At 34.1% G+C, this 20384-nt stretch overlaps 1 protein-coding gene across 1 annotated transcript in view; it reads right to left on the bottom strand.

The window, feature by feature from the left end:
• The window catches only part of LOC124372474 (proclotting enzyme-like), a 60992-nt gene that overhangs the window by 21289 nt on the left and 19319 nt on the right, over positions 1 to 20384 (bottom strand). Inside the window, exons 2-3 of the mRNA XM_046830880.1 lie at positions 2297 to 2370; positions 1669 to 1811 (exon numbers count right to left, since the gene is read on the bottom strand). Of these exons, the coding sequence (XP_046686836.1) occupies positions 1669 to 1811; positions 2297 to 2370 (217 nt within the window). The remainder of the gene's footprint in view (positions 1 to 1668; positions 1812 to 2296; positions 2371 to 20384) is intronic.

The following is a 20384-nucleotide window of genomic DNA, read 5'->3' as shown; positions in this document are numbered from 1 at the left end:
GCCAAACATATGTTGAATACAAAAGTCAATTGAAGTACTATGGATGGAACTATTTGTTTTAATAAATTATTTGACATATTGTAAAAATCACAACTATTTGAATTTTTTAATCTTTTAACTGCTTTTAAAACATCTTCTTGAGTAATTAATTTCCAAGAGAACTGAGCAGGAGTAACATTTAATTTTGACATATAACACTGGGGTGTTATATTAGGATTAGTGGCACTTTGCCTTAGTTTTTTAACTGAGTTTATGCAGAAGTCATTAAATTCTTGGGGTGAGATTCCAACTCTACTATTGCTAGTATGACCTTGAGTGTCTTTTTTTATTAAATCCCAAGCTGCCTTGCACTTATTTCTACTACATTCTATTTTTTCTCTGTAATAAGCCTGCTTGGCTTCACAAATAGATTTTCTGTACTTTAGTTTAGAATTGGCAAGCTGTTGTTTCAAATTGGACGAAGGTGTCTCTTTCAGAATTTGACTCAAAGCAATCAAATTATTTTTCATACATGTTAATTCTTTTGTATACCAGGGCTGTTTTTGAAAACCAACTGTTTTTTGATTTTACTGGGCCAGAATCTAATTTAATAAGATTGCAATAAAAATGTATAGCTGAAGTAATTTTGAGGAAAAATTTTGAAAATAAATCAGTGGTGTTGAAATTATTGCTGAATACTAGGTCCCAATCAGTACAGAGAAGCATCACTGCCACACAACCAAATTTCCTCACAGGTAATACCATTTTAAAGAAGCCAATAGACCTGTTCTGTATGTTGTTTCTTTCAGATACAATAAAACTTAATAGGCAAATTAAATAGTAGGGCATCATGATCAGAAAAAGGGAAGGAGATAACTTCACAGATCGCCCTTTCAGTAGCTGGAAGTCTATTACAAAAAATATTATCCAGACAATTTTGATTTCTGGTTGGTAAATAATTCATACAGTGATAATTATGTTGTCTTAAATAAATTCAAAAATGTTTTAACACTATTTTTTGTACATTTGGTAATGTCAAATTCTCCGTTAAGGTCTCCTCCCACCACAACCGTGGAGTTGTGCCACTTGGAAAGAAATAATAGTAAACGCTCTAACTGTTCTAAAAAAAACCGTGGGGTTGCCATCGGGTGACCTATATACGGAGACAACAATTAAGTTAAATTTATCTATGAATATCCCGGAAACTTCAAAATGCATTTCGTCACATAGGAAACCTAAATCTAGCTCTTTGGCGTTAGAAGTTAGATCATTCCTCACAAATATTAGAGAAACCACCTCTTTTAAATTTTGAACGACAAAAAGGAACTTATCAGAGAGTAGCCTATAGGATTTGAAAAACTAACCTCGTCATATTGTAGCCAATGCTCCGAGATGCAAACAACAGACACTCTTAGGCCAAGTAAAAAACCCTCCAATATAACAGATTTATCCTTGAGGCCTTGGACATTTAAAAACACTAAGTTCATACTGTTGTCATCTTCTTGAGTCCTTGGAACGTCATCCGGAGACTGCGGTCTTAGCCTTCGGTTTGGGTTGAGCTCTGCGAGTTGTCTTCCATGGGTAAAAAATGTTCGTTTGATGAAGTCCTATAGATTAATTAATAAAGTCTATAGATAGTTTGATCATCCTATATGTAAAACCCTTCATCTCAACTAAATAGCAACTTACCCTTGACTCGTCATTATGCAGAAGTAGTCTCTATTCTTTACATAATCCTGGTGAAGATCTCCCAGGACACAACTCTCCATCTGGACACAGCGTCCCCTCTGTCCCCGGGCTCCCACACAAGGCTGGATCTGTCTCCCTGGCCTCTGTACATCAACAACTCACTGTTCCAGCAATCAAAGCAGCAATATTAAATATAGGATAATTTCCTTACATCTTCAACATTTCACATTGCTAAACAATCATGTGTTCATTTATAGGACTAGAAATTACTATTTCAAAAGAACAGAACATGTAAACTCAAAACTGATTAAATTAAATGTAATTTTTTATGCTGTGTTCTGCTGTTAGTTTTACTTTTTGATGCATCTTCAATCATTTTGAAGAAGAGGAATAATCTGAAACCTTTTAAAAAGCTGAATTAGACAGACAGTGAATACGTCATTTTGTAGCAGTGCCTAATTTAAAAACCGTATTCCGAATTTCTTGGTGCGAACACTTCTTCTACAGATGCTTAGTAAATATTCATTTTCCACTGCCTAAGTAAAGGCATTTTGAAACTAAGTATTGGAGATGGTTGACATGTCAATTTGATAACTGATAATAGATTATAAAATTGTTAAGAACTTACCTGCCACAGCAGCCGTGCCTCATCTTCTGTCTGCCTGACCCAGACTTGGTGTGTATATGGGTTTGTCTCAGCTTCTGAACAAAATCAGTTCATTTAAAATAAAATATATGCTTTCTTTAAAATTTTAACAGAATGTTTTAATGTTACTAGTAAAATTGTTATATAACTTATTTCTCAAACATTTCATTACAAGTAATTCTCTTATAAAGATAAAATTTTGATACATCTAAGAAATGATATTTCTTGATTATTCATAACTATTATTCTTTAGAATATTATTTATTAGAGCATAACCGGCCCTTGAAATGATCATTTAGAGAAATGATCTTGAAATGTATCCAACATAACAATTTTAACCCTCAAGCACACTAAAGTCTTTATTGTTGGTTATAGAGCAAGGCAAGTCATGCCCGAGTCACGTAACAGACTTCGCTAAGGTTGCATGCAAAATTTCAAACCTATTTAGCTCATTTCATTTTCTTGAAGTCCTGCAGACAGATATAAGAGATAAGAATAATTCAAAATACCAGTGTTGTTTTGATAGTTAGATAATGATTTATGGCCATGAAATGAATAGAAAATTAGTTTTTGATAATAAAAATAGATTATTAAGACACTAGTAAATTAATACTATTTTGTACGTTTAGATTACCCCTTTTTTGTTATAAATTGCCTTTTAACCGTTTTTCTGCACTCCGTGTTTTGGAGATTTCAAAACACTAAAACGAAAATATGCAGATCTAAACCTCAATAGTGTAGTGTATGGCTGGAAAGCTTATAAAATGGCGCAGTTTTTAAAATATTTAGCTACCTTCTTGTATACAGGGTGTAGAAAAATACAATAGACCAATGTTTTTTTTTATTTTTAACAGATATTTAAATTTTAAACTTTGGAATTATTAACAATGGAGTTTTTATTATTGATCCTTTAAAATTTTCACTTATTCCTATTCAAAATTTAATGTAGAATACGAAAATTACGTCATTTACTCAAATCCGTTTACAGGTAGTTGAGAAATTGCTGTAATATGTTTTAAAACATGGTTATTTAAGAAAAAATTAAAATAATTCTTTTTGAAGCCAATTTTTTTGACTTGGAACCTCTTACATGCATCATTCACTTCATTTACTTTGTAATTTCACCCAAAAATTTTTGTAACACTGATGACCAGCCACCCTGTATAAAGTATATCTGTATACTGTTTCAGTAATATCATATTTAAAATATCATTGGTAGATAAAAATGTTATAAATAAAAGTGAATCACTAAATGTGTTGATAACCGCACATTTCAAGAATGCTGGCCCAATTTGGCCAGTTCTTATTTTTATAATATTCGTTGAAGTCCGAGGATGGTTTTGATGAAGAGAAAAATAAGGAAAGTTTCCAGGAATATTAAGAAATTGGGAAAATAATTATGATATTTACTAAACGTGTTTTAAATTCAGTTGACACTAAACAGCTACTGACACTTTCAGTTGAATTTCAGCGAAAAGGCAGAGATTTGTATATTGATTTGACATATCTAATTTTACTTCATACTGAACCACTGACGAAATGCATCGAAAATATATTTAAACGCTGTTATAAATTCCACCTTAATAAACAAAACTGTAAATATTTGCATGCAGGTTACTTGTATAATACGTTTACTGTAGCTTAAGGGAAAACAAAGTTATGGCACACTCTTCCCCTTTTACCTGAAGGATAACACAAGCAACGGAAGTACCTATATGATTTTTGACCGAAGTAGTCTTTTACATATGCATATATTTTCTTGGCCGGGGCAAAAAACCAATCATAGCAATAGAAATGTTGTAAACCGGAAGTAAACGCTTTTTAATTTAAGTTGGTTTCTGAAACCAGAGACGCAGCCATGAAGGTTCAAAGGGGTTCGTTTGCCCAGGGCGGCAAACTTATGGAAGGTCAAGTCGTTACGTCATAACTATTTCTTGTAGTTTAATCAATTTCCGCGCGAATCGCTTCAGTCTATTATTTTAACCTATTAGCAGATATGTCGTCATTTGCATGTTGCCGTGTTTATCGCTGTTAAATTACTGTACAATAACTGTCTAGCTATAATAGATGTTATTAAGACCTTCACTGCTGCCTATACCTTTGTTTTGTTATATACAAAGTCTATACTGAGTGATGATAAGTCTTCTCACAAGACAGCAAGCGCTCAAGGGCGTCTGCCGCAGTCAATGTATTGCGTTATGATATTCAATTGTGTTACGTGTTTAAAAAAAAGAACGTTGTTGTGGCTTGTGATCTGTGTTATTATTTATTAAAGGAATGCCTGTAAATAATAAAATATTCGCCCAGTACATTAAATGGCATAAGAAAGGATAGTTGCTAAGCTGTTTCTCATCAGAAAATCATAATGTATATCCTAAAATATTCATCAAACAAAATTATTAATAATACTAAATGTTAAAAAGCAAAATATTTCTCCTAGATGTTTCTAGCCTGTACCCTAGACTCGCAGTCGCAATGAGCATACTCCGACATGGAAAACTGAATATAAATTGCCCTAAAGTTGTGGAGAGTTTTATGGTTACTTCTCGCTTCTGTCAAAACTTGGGAAGTTATTTCCCATAAATTCATGAAAAAGGAGGATAAGGATGTTACAACTTGAATTTGAGGTTATGCTGAGGACAATCATGAGATAGGCTAATATTGATGGAAAGTACCAAGGAGTGCAAGGTAGAGTACCGTATTGAAAGAGAATAATTTCTCTTATTTTGGATTTTTGCCATGGTCAGCTCCTTCACTAAACTTACAGATCTCGCTGCTTATATTTTTGTCTTACAGCTTAAAATTATTTTGGCATCACATTCCTTTTATAACTATTTTAAAACGTCTACTTCGAAATGGGAATTGCTTAAAAATATAAATCCTCTTAATTCTAAGGACAGAAAGTAAAAAAGGTGGTGACCACAATTTGAGTATTTTCAAGTTATCTTCAAAGATATTGATAAAATATTTCTAGCAGTTGAAGATTTACATATTAATATACCCCTATAAGAGGCTGAGGCTAGATCTCTGTTAAATTAAATTAAAGATTTTAAGCTAGTTGTTTTGGCTTGCTTTTAGTGCAATGTACTAAAGCCAAGTGATACAGTCAATAAGTTATAGATGATGTGGTTCAATAAATCTGTTGTCTTCATAGAAAGAAAGCTTAAGGCCGGAAGCTACCGCAGAAGCCAAAATCATGCCTCGAGATAATGGATTTAAAACTCACTGAAAAGAAAAGAAATTGAAAGGAAAAAAGAGCCTGGTGAAATCTGTGAAGATAAAATTTTTTTAACGAGAAGAGGATTTAGAAATTCTCAAATGGAAATACTCCATAGAATTTTGGGCGATATGAACAAGGTATTTGATTCATTGAAAATTTTAAATTATAAATTTAAATATTTGAGTAGCTCTCTAAAAAGCGAAATCGACTTAAGGAGAGTCGAAACGCAAAATAGATAAAATATCAAATCTTGTTTTTTGCTGTTATTATTTTTTTACAGATATTTATAATTAATTTAAAACAAATTTGAATTAAATCGGGTGGTTATAACAAATCCTGCATCGGTTTTTGTGAAGTAATGTCATACAGTTTTCAGCTTAAATAACTGCAATGACAAAGTTGACCAATACACCTTTTGTTTTATCACTTTGCTGATCAAGAGTATTTTTCCTCTTATGTTGGTAATGGCCATCTGTTAATACTGAGCAGATCTCAGATCTGTTAGTTGTTTTGATTGTTTGTTTTGAAGTGAAATATAGTTATTGTTTGTCATTTATTCAACAATGTGCTATGGACTCGCATTTTCAAAAATGTGTTCGTTGCCTTGGAAACCCTGAAGTTTGATGCATTTGACACTGTTGCTACATTTAATACAGGCAATCTTGCTAAGTGCTTGATTTTGAGAAAACTAGACATAAATTGCAAAAATTGTGCTCAGGAGTTGAAAGAGATTGACATAGGCCTAATTAGAATACGCAAAGCCGAGAAACAAATTTTTGGTACAAAAAAAGGGTAGTACGACAATCAGGAACAGCTTAGAAAATAAAAATATTACTTTCTTAATTCTTTTTTAAGTTTTTTTTTATCACAAATTCAAACTTAAAATAATTTTGCTATCAAATGCTACAAATTTGTACAGCAAAAGTGTCTATGAAAGTTGGTAAAATTTTCAAATGCCTAAATGTTTTCTTTTCAGAGAAAACGGTACATCAAAATTGAACATTTAACAGATAGGGCGTTCCGACTCCCCTGCAGGACTTACAAATGAAAAAAAATATTAACAAAATCAAATTGTGTAATTATTTCTAAGCATTACTTAGAAGAAGGCTACAAAAACATCACAACGGCTCTCCAAATATTGCTTTCTCTTCCAGTCTTTGTTGCTTCAGGGAGAAGAGCTTTAGCAAGCTACAATTAATATAAAATTAAGAAGCACAATGTAGCAACAAATTCATGTCAATTGAACATTAAAGAGCATATTCTACGAAATAATCAATATATTTCCAGACCAAAATATAGAAGACACACACACACACACACACTCCAGACCAAAATATAGAAGACACACACACACACACACACACACACATAATACAAAATTTGCAATAATGGTCGTGAACAAATTGAACATAGTAAGTAGTTAGTAACATTAATATTCTAATACATGTGATAATAGCAAAATTAACGTTTTTATTTCTTAATTTGCGTGCATTTTACAACATTGTGACAAAATGTTACATACATAATAGTTTTGTTTTGGCCTGATTTTCACACGTAAGTTACAAACTTCAGTTTTGTCTTTGGTATATGCTATATAAAATAATTGTTATTAAGGTCTTCTGAATTATATAAAAATATTATTTAAAAGCGGGACTAAAAGTAGCTGTTAATTTGTCGGAGTTGAGTGATGTGAAGAGGACGCAAATTTAGAGCTTGTTCCCTCTGGAAAACATATATGTAGCTACGGCTCTGTCCGAAACACAGCTATTTATTTATTTTCTTAGACTGATCAACAACATAAACTCGAATGTAGAACCAAACATAAATTAGACTGCAAGTGACTTTAAACGGCCGGACCTGACACTTTTTGAACCAGTACCATTTTAGTCGTACGTAAGTACGAGTATATACGTTCTGAAATATCTTGCACATATATTTTCTTCATCGAAACAAAGAAGGCAAACTATAACTAACTATGGCACTTGAAATATCTCAGACAAGAAGTAAATTCAACGATCCGAAAGTTGATCGATGGTTTTAGCCGGTATATATTTTCTTGGTCTATGTCATAAGGTAATCTCAACTGTGGCACTGGAAATACCTTAGGCAGAAAGTGAATTTAAACAGACGGAAGTTATCAATTCTTTGCCAAATAAGACCAAATTTCCAAGACCTGTCAAAATTGTATGTAAATATTGAATGTATTAACCATGGATACCGAAATAATATGTATCTGAATATGTCTACTTCTATTTTAAAAATATCACAGAGCTCCAGAATATTACATTATAAATGATTTTACTGAGCAGGCTACGCCCTTCGATTTTAAGAATTACATGTGAAGCTGCGAGTGATTGCTAGTAATTAAATATTTACGATCCAACATTATTTTCATTTTTTCTGTAACAAGATAACCTGTTGTTAAATATTTTAACTCCTTTGAAAAGAGAATACGCATCTCCTTTCATTTGTGTAGGAAGTATATTGCGTTTTGTTATTGTAGGTAAGTTATACCTCGAACGTCCAAAACGAAAAAGAAAAAATAATTTTTTTAATGATTAATTTGCTGTGTTTATAAATTGGGTGAGATACAAAGAGAAAATATGCTAGAAAATATCATATTTCTCACAAAAAAACACAAAATTTTAAATAAATGCTGACTATTTGTATTCCTATAATTTATAACAAATTGAGAAAAAAAGCATAAAAAGCAAAGCACACTATACAATCTCTTTAAAGATTACTATTCAATAATTTTAAAATATAATTTTAATAAATGTATAGTAAAAGTTAAAATGAATTATATTTGTAAAATACAATGTTATCTTAGAATGAGGGAATTATAGTCTAATTTCGATTATATTTGCTACTATACTATAATTTATAAGTACAATAATAGTACAATTATTAATATATATATATATATATATATATATATATATATATAATTAAAAAATGACGGATTTCCAAAGGGTATTTTCTCCGCCAGAGCTTAAACCCTGATTTTTCACTTGCCGGATGAATACGCTATCAGTACACTTCAGAGCCTTCACTTTTTATCCATTAATTATTTTGTATATGGCCGTTTCCTTCGCACGTGTCTATAAAATAAGTAAATACTGTAGTACGCTATCAAGACCTGTTACAACACGATTTTTTTATTTTCATTAGCTGTTAACTCTGTGCTAGCGAGTTTAACTCTATACTGGTACTATTATAATGCGTGTGACACACCTCTGTGATTAAACACAGTCAGGATAACAATCAGTAGCGTTGCCAGAAATTTCGTTCTGGGGGGGGGGGTCCGAAACCGGGGGATCCGGGGGGACGTTTTCTGTGTTATTTGCCAATGAGTTCACTGGTAAAAGGTAAATACCAAAAATATGGAGCTTTAGTAACTACGCCTTATAGAAAGTGGAAAGATGTAATAGGCAAATTTAACTCTCACAGCAACTCTAGTACCACAAATTTTCTTGTAATAGCTACAGAAACTTTACGAAGTTCAATTCTGGCCGAGTAGAAGGCACCAAAGTGATGTTAGATTCACTGGATAAGAAAGAAAAAGAACAAAACAGAGCTTCATTCAAGCGTATAATTGACACAACTGACTATATTCTGTGGAGAAAATGAAATACCCCTTCGGGGACATTGGGCCACTGACGGCCGAAAACCCTTCAGAAAAGGAGGGTAATTTTCGAGTGTTGCTCGGGTACAGATCAAACTAACGGTCGGAAAATGCACAGGAAAAACTCTACTGATTAGAAGTTCAGCTACTTTGGATTTCACTGATTGAGGTATTTATGAATGAGTTATAATGACGACGATTTTTTGTATCATTACACTGTAGACGAGTATATAATTATCGGCAAACAAATCACTTTCGGTCGGGAATAAAATACACTTAAAAACTCTAATGATTAGAACTGCACTACTTCGGACTTCAGTTATTGAGGTAAACGTGGTATTTTTGATTGAGTTAGGACGACGATTTTTGTTATCATTAAACTGTACTCGACTACCTATATAATTATCGAGAAAAAAAATCACTTTCGGTCGGTAAATACCGAAGAAAAGCTCTCTACAGATTCAAGTTTTGGCGATTTTGGATATTACTGGTTGAGGTAAAGTGGTACTTATAATTATGTTAGGACGTTTATAGGTATTAATTCAACGTCGACTAATACATAGTATATAATTATCGAGAAACAAAACAATAAAATCACATCCGGTCGGAAAATACCGAGGAAAAGCTCTAGTGATTCAGATTTTGACGATTTTGGATTCCACTGGTTGTGTCTTTGAGATAAAAGTGTTACTTATAATTATGTTAGGACATTGATTTTAGGTATTAATTCAACGCCGACTAATAAACATATAATTATCGAGGAAAAAAAAACAAAAATAATCACTTCCGATCGGAATATACTAAGGAAAATGAAATAATACCTCAGTTAGTGAAATCCAAAATAGTCGGAACTTCTTATCAGTAGAGTTGTTCCGATGTATTATCCGACCGGAAGTGATTTTTTTTCAATTTTTCTTCGATAATTATATAGGTATTAGTCGGCGTTCAATTGATACCTAAAATAAATGTTCTAACATAATTCTAAGTACCACTTTTATCTCAAAGACTCAACCAGTGGAATCCAAAATCGTCAAAATCTGAATCAGTAGAGCTTTTCCTCAGTATTTTCCGACCGGATGTGATTTTATTGTATTGTTTCTCGATAGTTATATATTTTGTATTAGTCGACGTTGAATTAATACCTAAAATAAACGTCCTAACATCATTTATACCTGTAAGTACCACTTTTACCTCAACCACTCAACCAGTGAAATCCATAATCGTCAAAACTTGAATCTGTAGAGAGCTTTTCTTCGGTATTTACTGACCGGAAGTGATTTTTTTCTCGATAATTATATAGGTACATAGTATAGTTTAATGATAACAAAAATCGTCGTCCTAACTCAGTCGAAAACAAAACATTTACCTCAACCATTGAAGTCCAAATTAGTTGAAGTTCTAATCAGTAGAGTTTTTCAAGTGTATTTTCCGACCGAAAGTGATTTTTTTTGTTTTTTTTCGATAATTATATGCACGTCTACAGTTTAATGACACCTGAAATCAACGTCGTAACTTAATTCTAAGCAGTCAATTTACGTCCTCAAGACGAATTTGAACGAAGTGGTCGCTAATTTAAACTGTTCGCCGTGTTACGGTTCAGGTTACTTTGCGACGTCACGTGACCGCGCCCTATAGAAATACCGTGATTACACTACACTGTCCGAAAGGCTGAGCCCAAAAGTATCGTTTGATACTTTATGATTTAAACGAAAGAACAATTATATTTTTAACAACGGTCACTTTAATCAATTAAATCAATCAATTTAATGTTTGTGGACAAGAGTAATGACAACTCTCCTTTTTTCTCTTGCTCCATGCTTTATTTTTTAATATGTCTTAAAATTTCGGGGGGGGGGTCCGGACCCCCTGGACCTCCCCCCTTCGCTACGCCACTGATAACAATATAGTTACACAACTGGTAATTTGTATAACGCCAATAGCGAACCTACCCGCACCGCCGCACCGCACCGGCCGAGTCTCGGACACGATATCACACTGTGTATGTGTATGTCATTGCTTTAGTCATGTAACAGTTTATTGGAAGATATTTTATTCAATAATAAAAGCTGTTGCCACTTAAAACGTGGCTGAGCGTTATCTTGCGATAAACTAGGGAAATATATAGCCTATAATAGGTTAAAATATGCGAGAGAAAACAATCAAACTTTTATAACGAGTAAACTATAACTATTATACAAAAAATACATATGACTTTCAATTGATTGCATAATAATTAGTTGATTAGTATATGATTCAAATGGATTATTACTATAAACAAAATATACCTGTATTGTATGACAGCTCTATTTACAAATCAGTGTACACAACAAGCTTTATCTAACAACATTTCGGCATTACAGTCCTCATATAGATGCAATGTCTATTCTCTTTTAAAGTCCAAGATCGTCTCACAAGAGTTCACGGAGATTTGGAGAGTTGCCGGTAAGCAGCGATGTATTCAGGGCAGGGCAAACTACCTTATGACACGACATTTCTCAAATTACGATCTAATTTAATTTTTTGTATTTTCCTTTTATTGTATTTTGTTTTATTATAAGCAGGTCATTATTATTAATATAATTGATATAAAATACGGTTTGTTTGAATCCATTGCTTTAGATGATATATCCTGGATTTATTGACTTTAGAAATGTTTTTGCATATAGACTTATCAAATGTAGATTACATTTCCATAAACAACTACATTCCCTCTCTCTATTAGAGGAGGACCTGCAGCTCGATCAGGGATTTTGACGAAAAAGTGAGCACATGGCTTGCGACTCACGAGGAAGCCATGAAAAATACTTTAGTGTGTCCAATGCGCTATCGGCACATTACTTATTCTCGTCGCGCAGAACGGCAAGAAGTGGCCCAGATAACAATTTTGTGTCTTTGACAAGCTTGAATTTATTATCCAATTTCCCTGACCAACAATTCCCATGCTACAATTCCTAACAATATCAGTTTTACGGGATTTACGTTGGAAGATATTTCCGTGTAGTACTCAGACCGAGTCCCTCGATATTGTTTACGTAGTTCCCTCTTGACACAAGGCTATGAACTCGTGTGTCACGCACAAAGCCGGTTTTGTATTCCCTTCTCGATGGCAGAAGTATGCAATCAACGGGACAGTTGGAATTTAAGGCACTGACTCTCACAGGAAGGTAGAGAGAGTCTAACTGTTCAACAAAAACCGCCTCTTTCCCAAATTTATCTTTGTAATTCTTAAAAAGTTTAAGCAAGAATATTTCAATGCTAGACCAGGATACGTTCCAGGGAAAGAAATCGTAGTCATTAGGATAGTGGACCACAGTAGATCTTAGCTCAGTAAATGAATGGTGTGTGTTTCTAGAAGAGATTGTATTTAGGTTTTAACGATAAATTTCCCGTAATTGACTACCAAAAGGTTGTGTGGTTCAGCTTTGAAACTGAACCATCACACATAGCACTTGAAGTATCGCACATAAGATGCATCCTTTATCGCTCGTTACTTTCCATCGACAAACTGAACACGGACTGGAGCGGAAACGATCGGTGGCCTGCCTATGAGTAGAAGGGTGGGTAGAATTCACGTTCTGCTGTGTACTGTGTGGAGAGCATGGGCAAATGTGATCGTTATAGTAAAAGAAACAAGCAAGTGCTGTCCGCACACCAATTGGTTCCACTTAAAACTTTCAACACGTTCAAACGTTGCAGGGACCATATTATTCTATACCATCCTCCACTCTTTACAGACCTTAAAAATTATTTTAATCGACTAACATTATTTGGATCACGATAATTATTATACAATTAAATTGACAAAGTAACCAAATATGTAGTTGTTGTATTTTTATTTATCTTAAGAAACTTGTATTTAAACTTTAATATATTTTTATTTTATTTATCCAACTCCAATAATATATTTTTGTTCATTTAAACACTTTGTAAACTTTAAATTTCTTAATACTACGTAAATACTATTTGTAGTTTTACTATTTTATTCTAGGAATTATAAACCAGACACTGTATAATCAAGTTTCTGGCTGAAACGTAATAAATTTGACACTAAACACTAGTTTATAATTATTTATTTATAATTAATATTAATTAACACAACATAATGCAATACTACGTACCATAATAACGTATATTAGCATACTCAGCCACTTTCTAATACTAAACAAATATGTTAGATATTGACTCAACCTTCCTGGTCGACTCATCCACTCGAACCGTATGTCAAGGTCAAACTCATTAGTAATGTTGGTTACCATCCCTTTCCCTAAGTTGGACACGCTAGCTAAGGGGCACACCTATCAGGCCATGACGCATGCGACCAATTCACCATACTCGAGCACCATCAGAACCTCAGCAAATGTGGCCAAATAGCGGCCAACGCCCAACTGCACACGGGACGCCGCTGCAGTGGCCACGGTCTTTTATATCCGGCCACAACGGGCAGCATTCGATGTCTATCTTGTTCCCACGGCCACGAACAAGAATGGCGTACGCCTGTCACAATGTTGGTCGCACGAAGTACCATAGCTATAGCCGTTGACAGGGTACTAGAGCTCGTATTAAAATTGTATTTTCAATGTAACTGTTTCTTTCAATTAACGCTATATAACAAGTAACCACAATGTTCCAAATGACTACAGATTTCAGCATTGGATGAAATATATTCCCATAACTGTCACATATTGAGATATACAGGTTCAAGACCTACGGCTGAGCAGATATTGAATTATCTACCGTTTCCGCTATTTGCTGTTAGACAACGAGCAACCAGAACGTTTCAGGCGAAACAGACTTTAGCAATAAATGACATCTTATTAAAGGTTTTAAATCTGTGTGTGTGTGTGTGTGTGTGTGTGTGTGTGTGTGTGTGTGTGTGTGTGTGTGTGTGTGTGTGTGTGTGTGCGTGTGTGTGTGTGTGCGTGTGTGCGTGTGTGTGTGTGTGTGTGTGTGTGTGTGTGTGTGTGTGTGTGTGTGTGTGTGTGTGTGTGTGTGTGTGTGTGTGTGTGTGTGTGTGTGTGTGTGTGTGTGTGTGTGTGTGTGTGTGTGTGTGTGTGTGTGTGTGTGTGTGTGTGTGTGTGTGTGTGTGTGTGTGTGTGTGTGTGTGTGTGTGTGTGTGTGTGTGTGTGTGTGTGTGTGTGTGTGTGTGTGTGTGTGTGTGTGTGTGTGTGTGTGTGTGTGTTCTATATTTTGGTATGGAAATACATTGATTATTTCGTAGAGAATATCATGATCCATGATTAGAGTTTTGGAGGTCCTAACCAATGATGTTATATTTCTTGGGAACGAGGATAGATCGGTATCTTCTATTTTTTGTTTCACGTGTAAATGTACCGTAAACATGGGCTACTTTGGCCCACTTTTGCATAATTTCATACGATTTACCTTATAAGAAAATAATATTTTACTTAATTTAAGTCCTGGTAACCTTTTAATACAACTATAACATGTTATATTTTAGATGCTGCACACTTTTTGACCTAAAAATTTGTTTTGTATTTTTAATTTATTTTTAAGATTTGGCCCAATGTTACCCTAAGGGTAGGGTAACTTTGGCCCAAGGTAGTTTTTCAATAGAAATATAGTGGTATAAAGGCATGGGACAAAGAAGGACCTGGGTATTTAAAAACACATGTTATTTAATGATAATAGTAATATTTAACACCAAATTAAAAATACATAAATGAGTAAAAAATGTAAAAAACCGTTTAAAAAAGTTAAATTTCTTTCAAAAAAGGAATGTCTTATGTTTAAATGAAATCAACCTTAAAAAGGCCTCTTTTTACAAGCTTTGGTGGCTGAATAACTTTTAAAATGTCACACCATTTGTAAAATAACGTATCCTTTTCTTGGGGCCACTTCCAAAATTTCTTAGTCGGCGCCATACACTCCACTGTCGCTTCCTCCTCCGCCACAGAGAGCACCAATCCTGGGAATCGGAGTCCATTCCAATGAACAACAACATATTTGTCCTTTACTACAAGTTCCTTCATGTCTTCATTGCTTCCTTTTAGGTCTTTAACATTTGTAGTTGGGACCTCGATTTCTTTTGATGTTAGACGAAAACTTGACTGAGGGTGTCTCTTTAAAAATGACAACCCAGTCACGGTCCGGAACATTGTTACAAAAACATTGTACAGTCTTTCATTTTCTAGTTAGGTAGGACTTTACGACGTACCTCAAATCAAGTTCATCCAGTGGAAAACCATATTAACACATTTTGGCGATATGACTAGCAAAAGCTAATTCTTCTTCTTGAGAAAATACTTTAGGATGGCCTGGGGAACTTGAAAATGAGTTCTTTAATTTGTTTTTAATAGTGCTTCTGGGTATCCTGAAATTTTCTGCAGCTTGCCTCTGTCATTTCACCAGATCTGATGGTTTCTAGACAAGTTTGAAGATGTTCGTTGCTGTAGTCAGCATATTTTCGGCTCCTGGGGAGACGTTTGTAGTTGTAGGGCATCTTGAAAAAGCTGAAACCAAACACATGCAATAGAAATATATTCACTACCTAACCATTTTGCAAGCTATTTATAGAAATTTACTGCTAAAAAAACAGGTTTATAACAGTACGACCTACTTTGGCCCAAAAAAGCTGGGCCAAAGTAGGTCGTACTTTGTAGGTTACCAGACCTGATTTAAAAATACATGAAAATGGGAAGTCACTTTGTGTTTCACGAAGGTCTAACTACAGCACAATATTAGTAACTTAAAAAGTGTTCTAAAAAACATACTTACATTAGTAGTTCCTGAAGAAATGCGTCTTCTGCAGGAAGAAGTTTTGAAGGTTAAAATTACACTTGCTTACACGAGACACACAACTTGTGGTGTTGCTGCCCAGCAACAAACTGGGGAATCAGTTAAACTATCAGGCAGTTTGATTGATACTACCACCTAACGGAACCAACCGAAACTAATTCAGATACTGCCACAAATCGCTCAAAAAAAGTGTTTCGTTTTATTTTGCTTTTGGGCCAAAGAAGAACCCTAGGGCCAAAGTAGCCCTTGTTTACGGTACTGAATGTTTAAAAAATGTGAATCACAAATTCATATAACAGTTTAGTGGATTTGGTCAAATAAAACAATTTCTCCTGCCAGTAAATATCCTCCTCGTCATTTATTCAATGGCTCATCATCTAACACTCTCTCTAGGAATAGCGATATTTATATTTGCTATGTTATGATTAATTAATTCGCATCTGTGCTGCCCCTAATCTGACATTAATCGTGATAATCTTTGGGACTGCAATTGGTTCAACCAATAATCCTAAACTTCCTAAACTAAAACGCATCCAAGATGACGAAAAGCTGACAAATGGATAAAGCCAATTTAAATTAACAATTTCTTTGATATTTGTAATGACATGTACATTTTAAGAATATATGGACCTTCTACTAAATAATCATATGAACTATTCTTAATATATACTGTTCTGTGACTGCTTCAATGTATTCCTATAGTTGATGCGCGTCCCTTCTGCCTTTTGGATAGGGTACAATCTATCACTCTTAATAAATATTTCTTATTTTATTTGAGTTTTCAATCTGAAAAAGTATAAAGTACCTAAAGTACCTACTCTATATTATTTACTTAATACTGCAGTCATTGTAGTACACTACATACATCTCTGTAAGACGGCTTGTTACACGAGTTCCTAAACGGTTTAGGCGCGCTTCTATTATGCCGCTTTATAATGTAATGGTAGTACTATACATCATCTTGTAATGAAGTAAATATATTTCCAGTATAATTTGGCAGTGTAAAACTATATTGATAAGTTTATTTTCAGTAAGTTTTTCTTGTTGCACATCAAACGTGTGTTGTCGAGGACCTTTGACACTGACATATACGATTCATGACCCTGGGTATCCTTGAACTGATGTTACCAGGTTCGCAGAATAACGACTTTCAGAGATGTGCCGTCTACGTTATAATGAATCTCAAATCTGTGATCATCATGATGAAACTGGAACGAACGTAATATTTCCGCCTTTGACTTTTTGTTAGTACTGTAATGGTTTGTTGAGCTAGCTCACTAGTAGTTTATAATATGCTACTATACTGTTCGTTCCTGAATAAATTCTGGTAAAGCAAGCTAGTTGAAGTAAAAGTCTTTGTTTTAGGTCTGCCATCAAAAAAAAAAAAAATTATTCCAACTCTGCATGCACGTCTAATTGCCCAAGGCACTGTCATATACATATTATAGATATTGATAGTAGTCTGCAGTAGAATAAGAGACAGAATACCTGAATGAATGAATACCTTTTAAAATGCACCAATAACGGTACACACCATTTCACTACTATACTTCGTTGTCTGGCAATAAAATACATAAGGAAACTCTTTTGACGTATAAGCATCCATAATAATATTTTTAAAGTAAGCGGATATAGAACCTTTGCATCGTTAAATATTTTAAAAAATGGATTGAATGGAAATATAAAGAACGGATGTTTATATTATTCGCCAATCACAACATTTAAAACATGTTTTATGGACACATTAGTTAGCATACAATTTTATTTATTTATCTATTATCAATATAACGGGTGTACTTAGTGTATTTTACAAAAAGCACAAATGAGCCTCAAGCATTCTACTGCAGGCCTGTATGTAAGTAAACAAAAGAAGTATTATAAAAAAACTACAAATTAGATACATCCGTCTATTACTCTCAAAGTGGAAAAGTTCTCATGAATGGCTTTCCTTTTGAGAATTCGGAGAAGGACGTTTAAAATTACTTACGTATTATTTAGTTGTCTTCGTAGTTAGTGTTGCTCACAGTAGGCTATAGGTAAATTCCCGTGAGGATTAATCAGTCGAATCACGCATCCCACCTGATCTCACTGTCTCCAGTGTTACGTCACTGCAGCGTCGATTCGGTTATTCCAAACAAACCAGTTCCTCTAAAAATCTGTTCCGGATGTGACTCAACTTCAATTCTTCGAGGGGTAGCTACGTTTACCTACGGTAGCAAAACAATCCTTGTGCGTTCTCAATCCACTTCCTAGCACAAGAGCCTTGACATAACAATGGCTGGCACTCGGCAGTTTGTAGGTTAGATTACATTAGTTCCCGCCGCGCCCCCGCTGGCGACTTTGACGAGACGCGACAATACATTTGTAGGTTATACCTGTATGTCAACTCGACAGCTGATTTAATGGCCGTTGTTCCAAAGGGGAATTAATCTCAATCGGATCATGGTCGCAGATGCCGTTAAAGTTCATGTCAATGGCATTAGTGTTTATAATTAATTCCGCCTTCCTGTTGTGTTACTGTGTAACTGGTGAGTCATTTCGTGAATTTCTTACTATAATCCCCACAGGTTCCGTTAGCGATTATAAATTCTAAAAACAATACATTTTCTTAAGGATATTTTTAGGAATGTTGAAGAATTCGGAGAATTTGGCTCTCATACTAATTATTCGCGAGACTGTGAACAAAAACCATTAGAAAAAGGGCATGTGTAACGCTAGGGTCATTTTTATTATCCTATACCAAGCACCTCAAGTTTTTCTATAAAAAAAACTGAGACGTTTTAAAACTCGGCTTATATTTACAATATCCACTTGTGTATTCTTCATAAAGAATTGCCTTTTTAAGTTCCAGAAAACAAGATACATTCAATATTATGAAATGTTTGAAAGAAAGTATCCTAAAATCAATTTTCTTATTTGAATAACAATATACGGAAGACCTAACAAATGACGTCTGAGATGATGGTGGCTTAAATCTGTCCAAGATAAGAAAGAATTTAACTTCTTTTATTTGAAGAAACATAAGTGAAATGTGGTAATTAGAGACAAGTTATACAATTTTCAAAATTATTTACAAATAAATTTGTTAACGTAGAATTGATTACTTATAATGGTAGGCGATTTTCATTATCATTTACATTTTTCAGTAAATTTATTTATATACTTCTGAGTAAGTTTTAAATTCTTTGTTTATTGTTTATTATTTATGTTGGATAATTTGAAAGGGTAACAGGATTTTTTTACATTTACTATAGATATTTGTTACAATAATAGAACACTTCGTTTCAAGAATTGGATTCTATCCTTTTATTTAGGTTTCAACAAACTTACGACATACTGCTAGCCACGCATAAAAAGATTCCAAGACACAAATCAATAATTTAGCGATATAATGCTCAATTTCAAACTATCATTATTTATAGTCTCCAGAGCAGTTTCCTACAGAAAGACTCGTGGATCCTACACTTCAACTTTCTATCTGAAACGGTTCACGAAAGTCCTCGAGGGCGGCGTCAGAACTTCTGTGACCACCTAGGTTTGTGTGTCAACATACAGTCAATTACAACTGTCCAGTTTTCATATGTCCATGTACATATAACATGTCCATGTAACATTAAAATAGATGACTAAATTAACATAATTACTATACTAAATTAGTATTAGTATTGAATTTTATACTCCGATACCAAAATTATTGATACCACTTAAAATTGGTCGGGATTTTTGACATTGGTAACATTGGACATAGCCATGGAAAGCCAATAATAATTGCACTCTCGCTCAACGCTGCAAGTGAATTACAATGGCCCGTTTCGAACACTTCCAATGAGGGCAATATAAATCAATTATCACATATGAGGCAATCAAAATTTGAAGTAGAAATAGTGACGAAATCAATCTACATAGAAAATATGTATCTGGGAGATCGGTTTTTACAAAGATCCATTCAGACAAACAATTCTTGGAAATATGATTTTTGCCATATCCGGGCTGAGTGGGTGAAAAGTCGTTTGCCAACTTGTCAGTCTTGTCTATCTCTTCATCTGGACAGCCTTGCTCGAGTCCGTGAATCAACCTAAGCGGCATGTCAGTGTCAGCTAACAGACCAGAGCCGTAACTAGAGCCTCCATGCCTTCGATTTTGGACCCTACCCGAACATTTCTTTCATAGGTTGCACAGTATCTACAAAAATCGCACATTCTCTTTTGAGAGTAGTTCCTGTACAAAAATAATCCGTTACTGATTATATCATTAACAGTATATTTCAATTAAAGGTAATTCTCCCTATCTAAATATTACATTGTTAGGTTCTACACCTACTAACATTTTTCATCGACTGTTATACTTTTTAACAACAAGCTATTTCTCATGTGATCACTTCTACCAATATTTCTCACTGGGAGTTAATGTCTCTAACATATCTAATTTTAACCTACAAAAATTCCAACTTGATGATAGGTTACCTACCT

This window comes from Homalodisca vitripennis, chromosome 1 (assembly GCF_021130785.1).
Source record: "Homalodisca vitripennis isolate AUS2020 chromosome 1, UT_GWSS_2.1, whole genome shotgun sequence".
Classification (NCBI taxonomy): Eukaryota; Metazoa; Arthropoda; class Insecta; order Hemiptera; family Cicadellidae; genus Homalodisca; species Homalodisca vitripennis.
The sequence above is the reverse complement of the archived record's forward strand: the minus strand, read 5'-3'. Positions and strand labels throughout refer to the sequence as shown.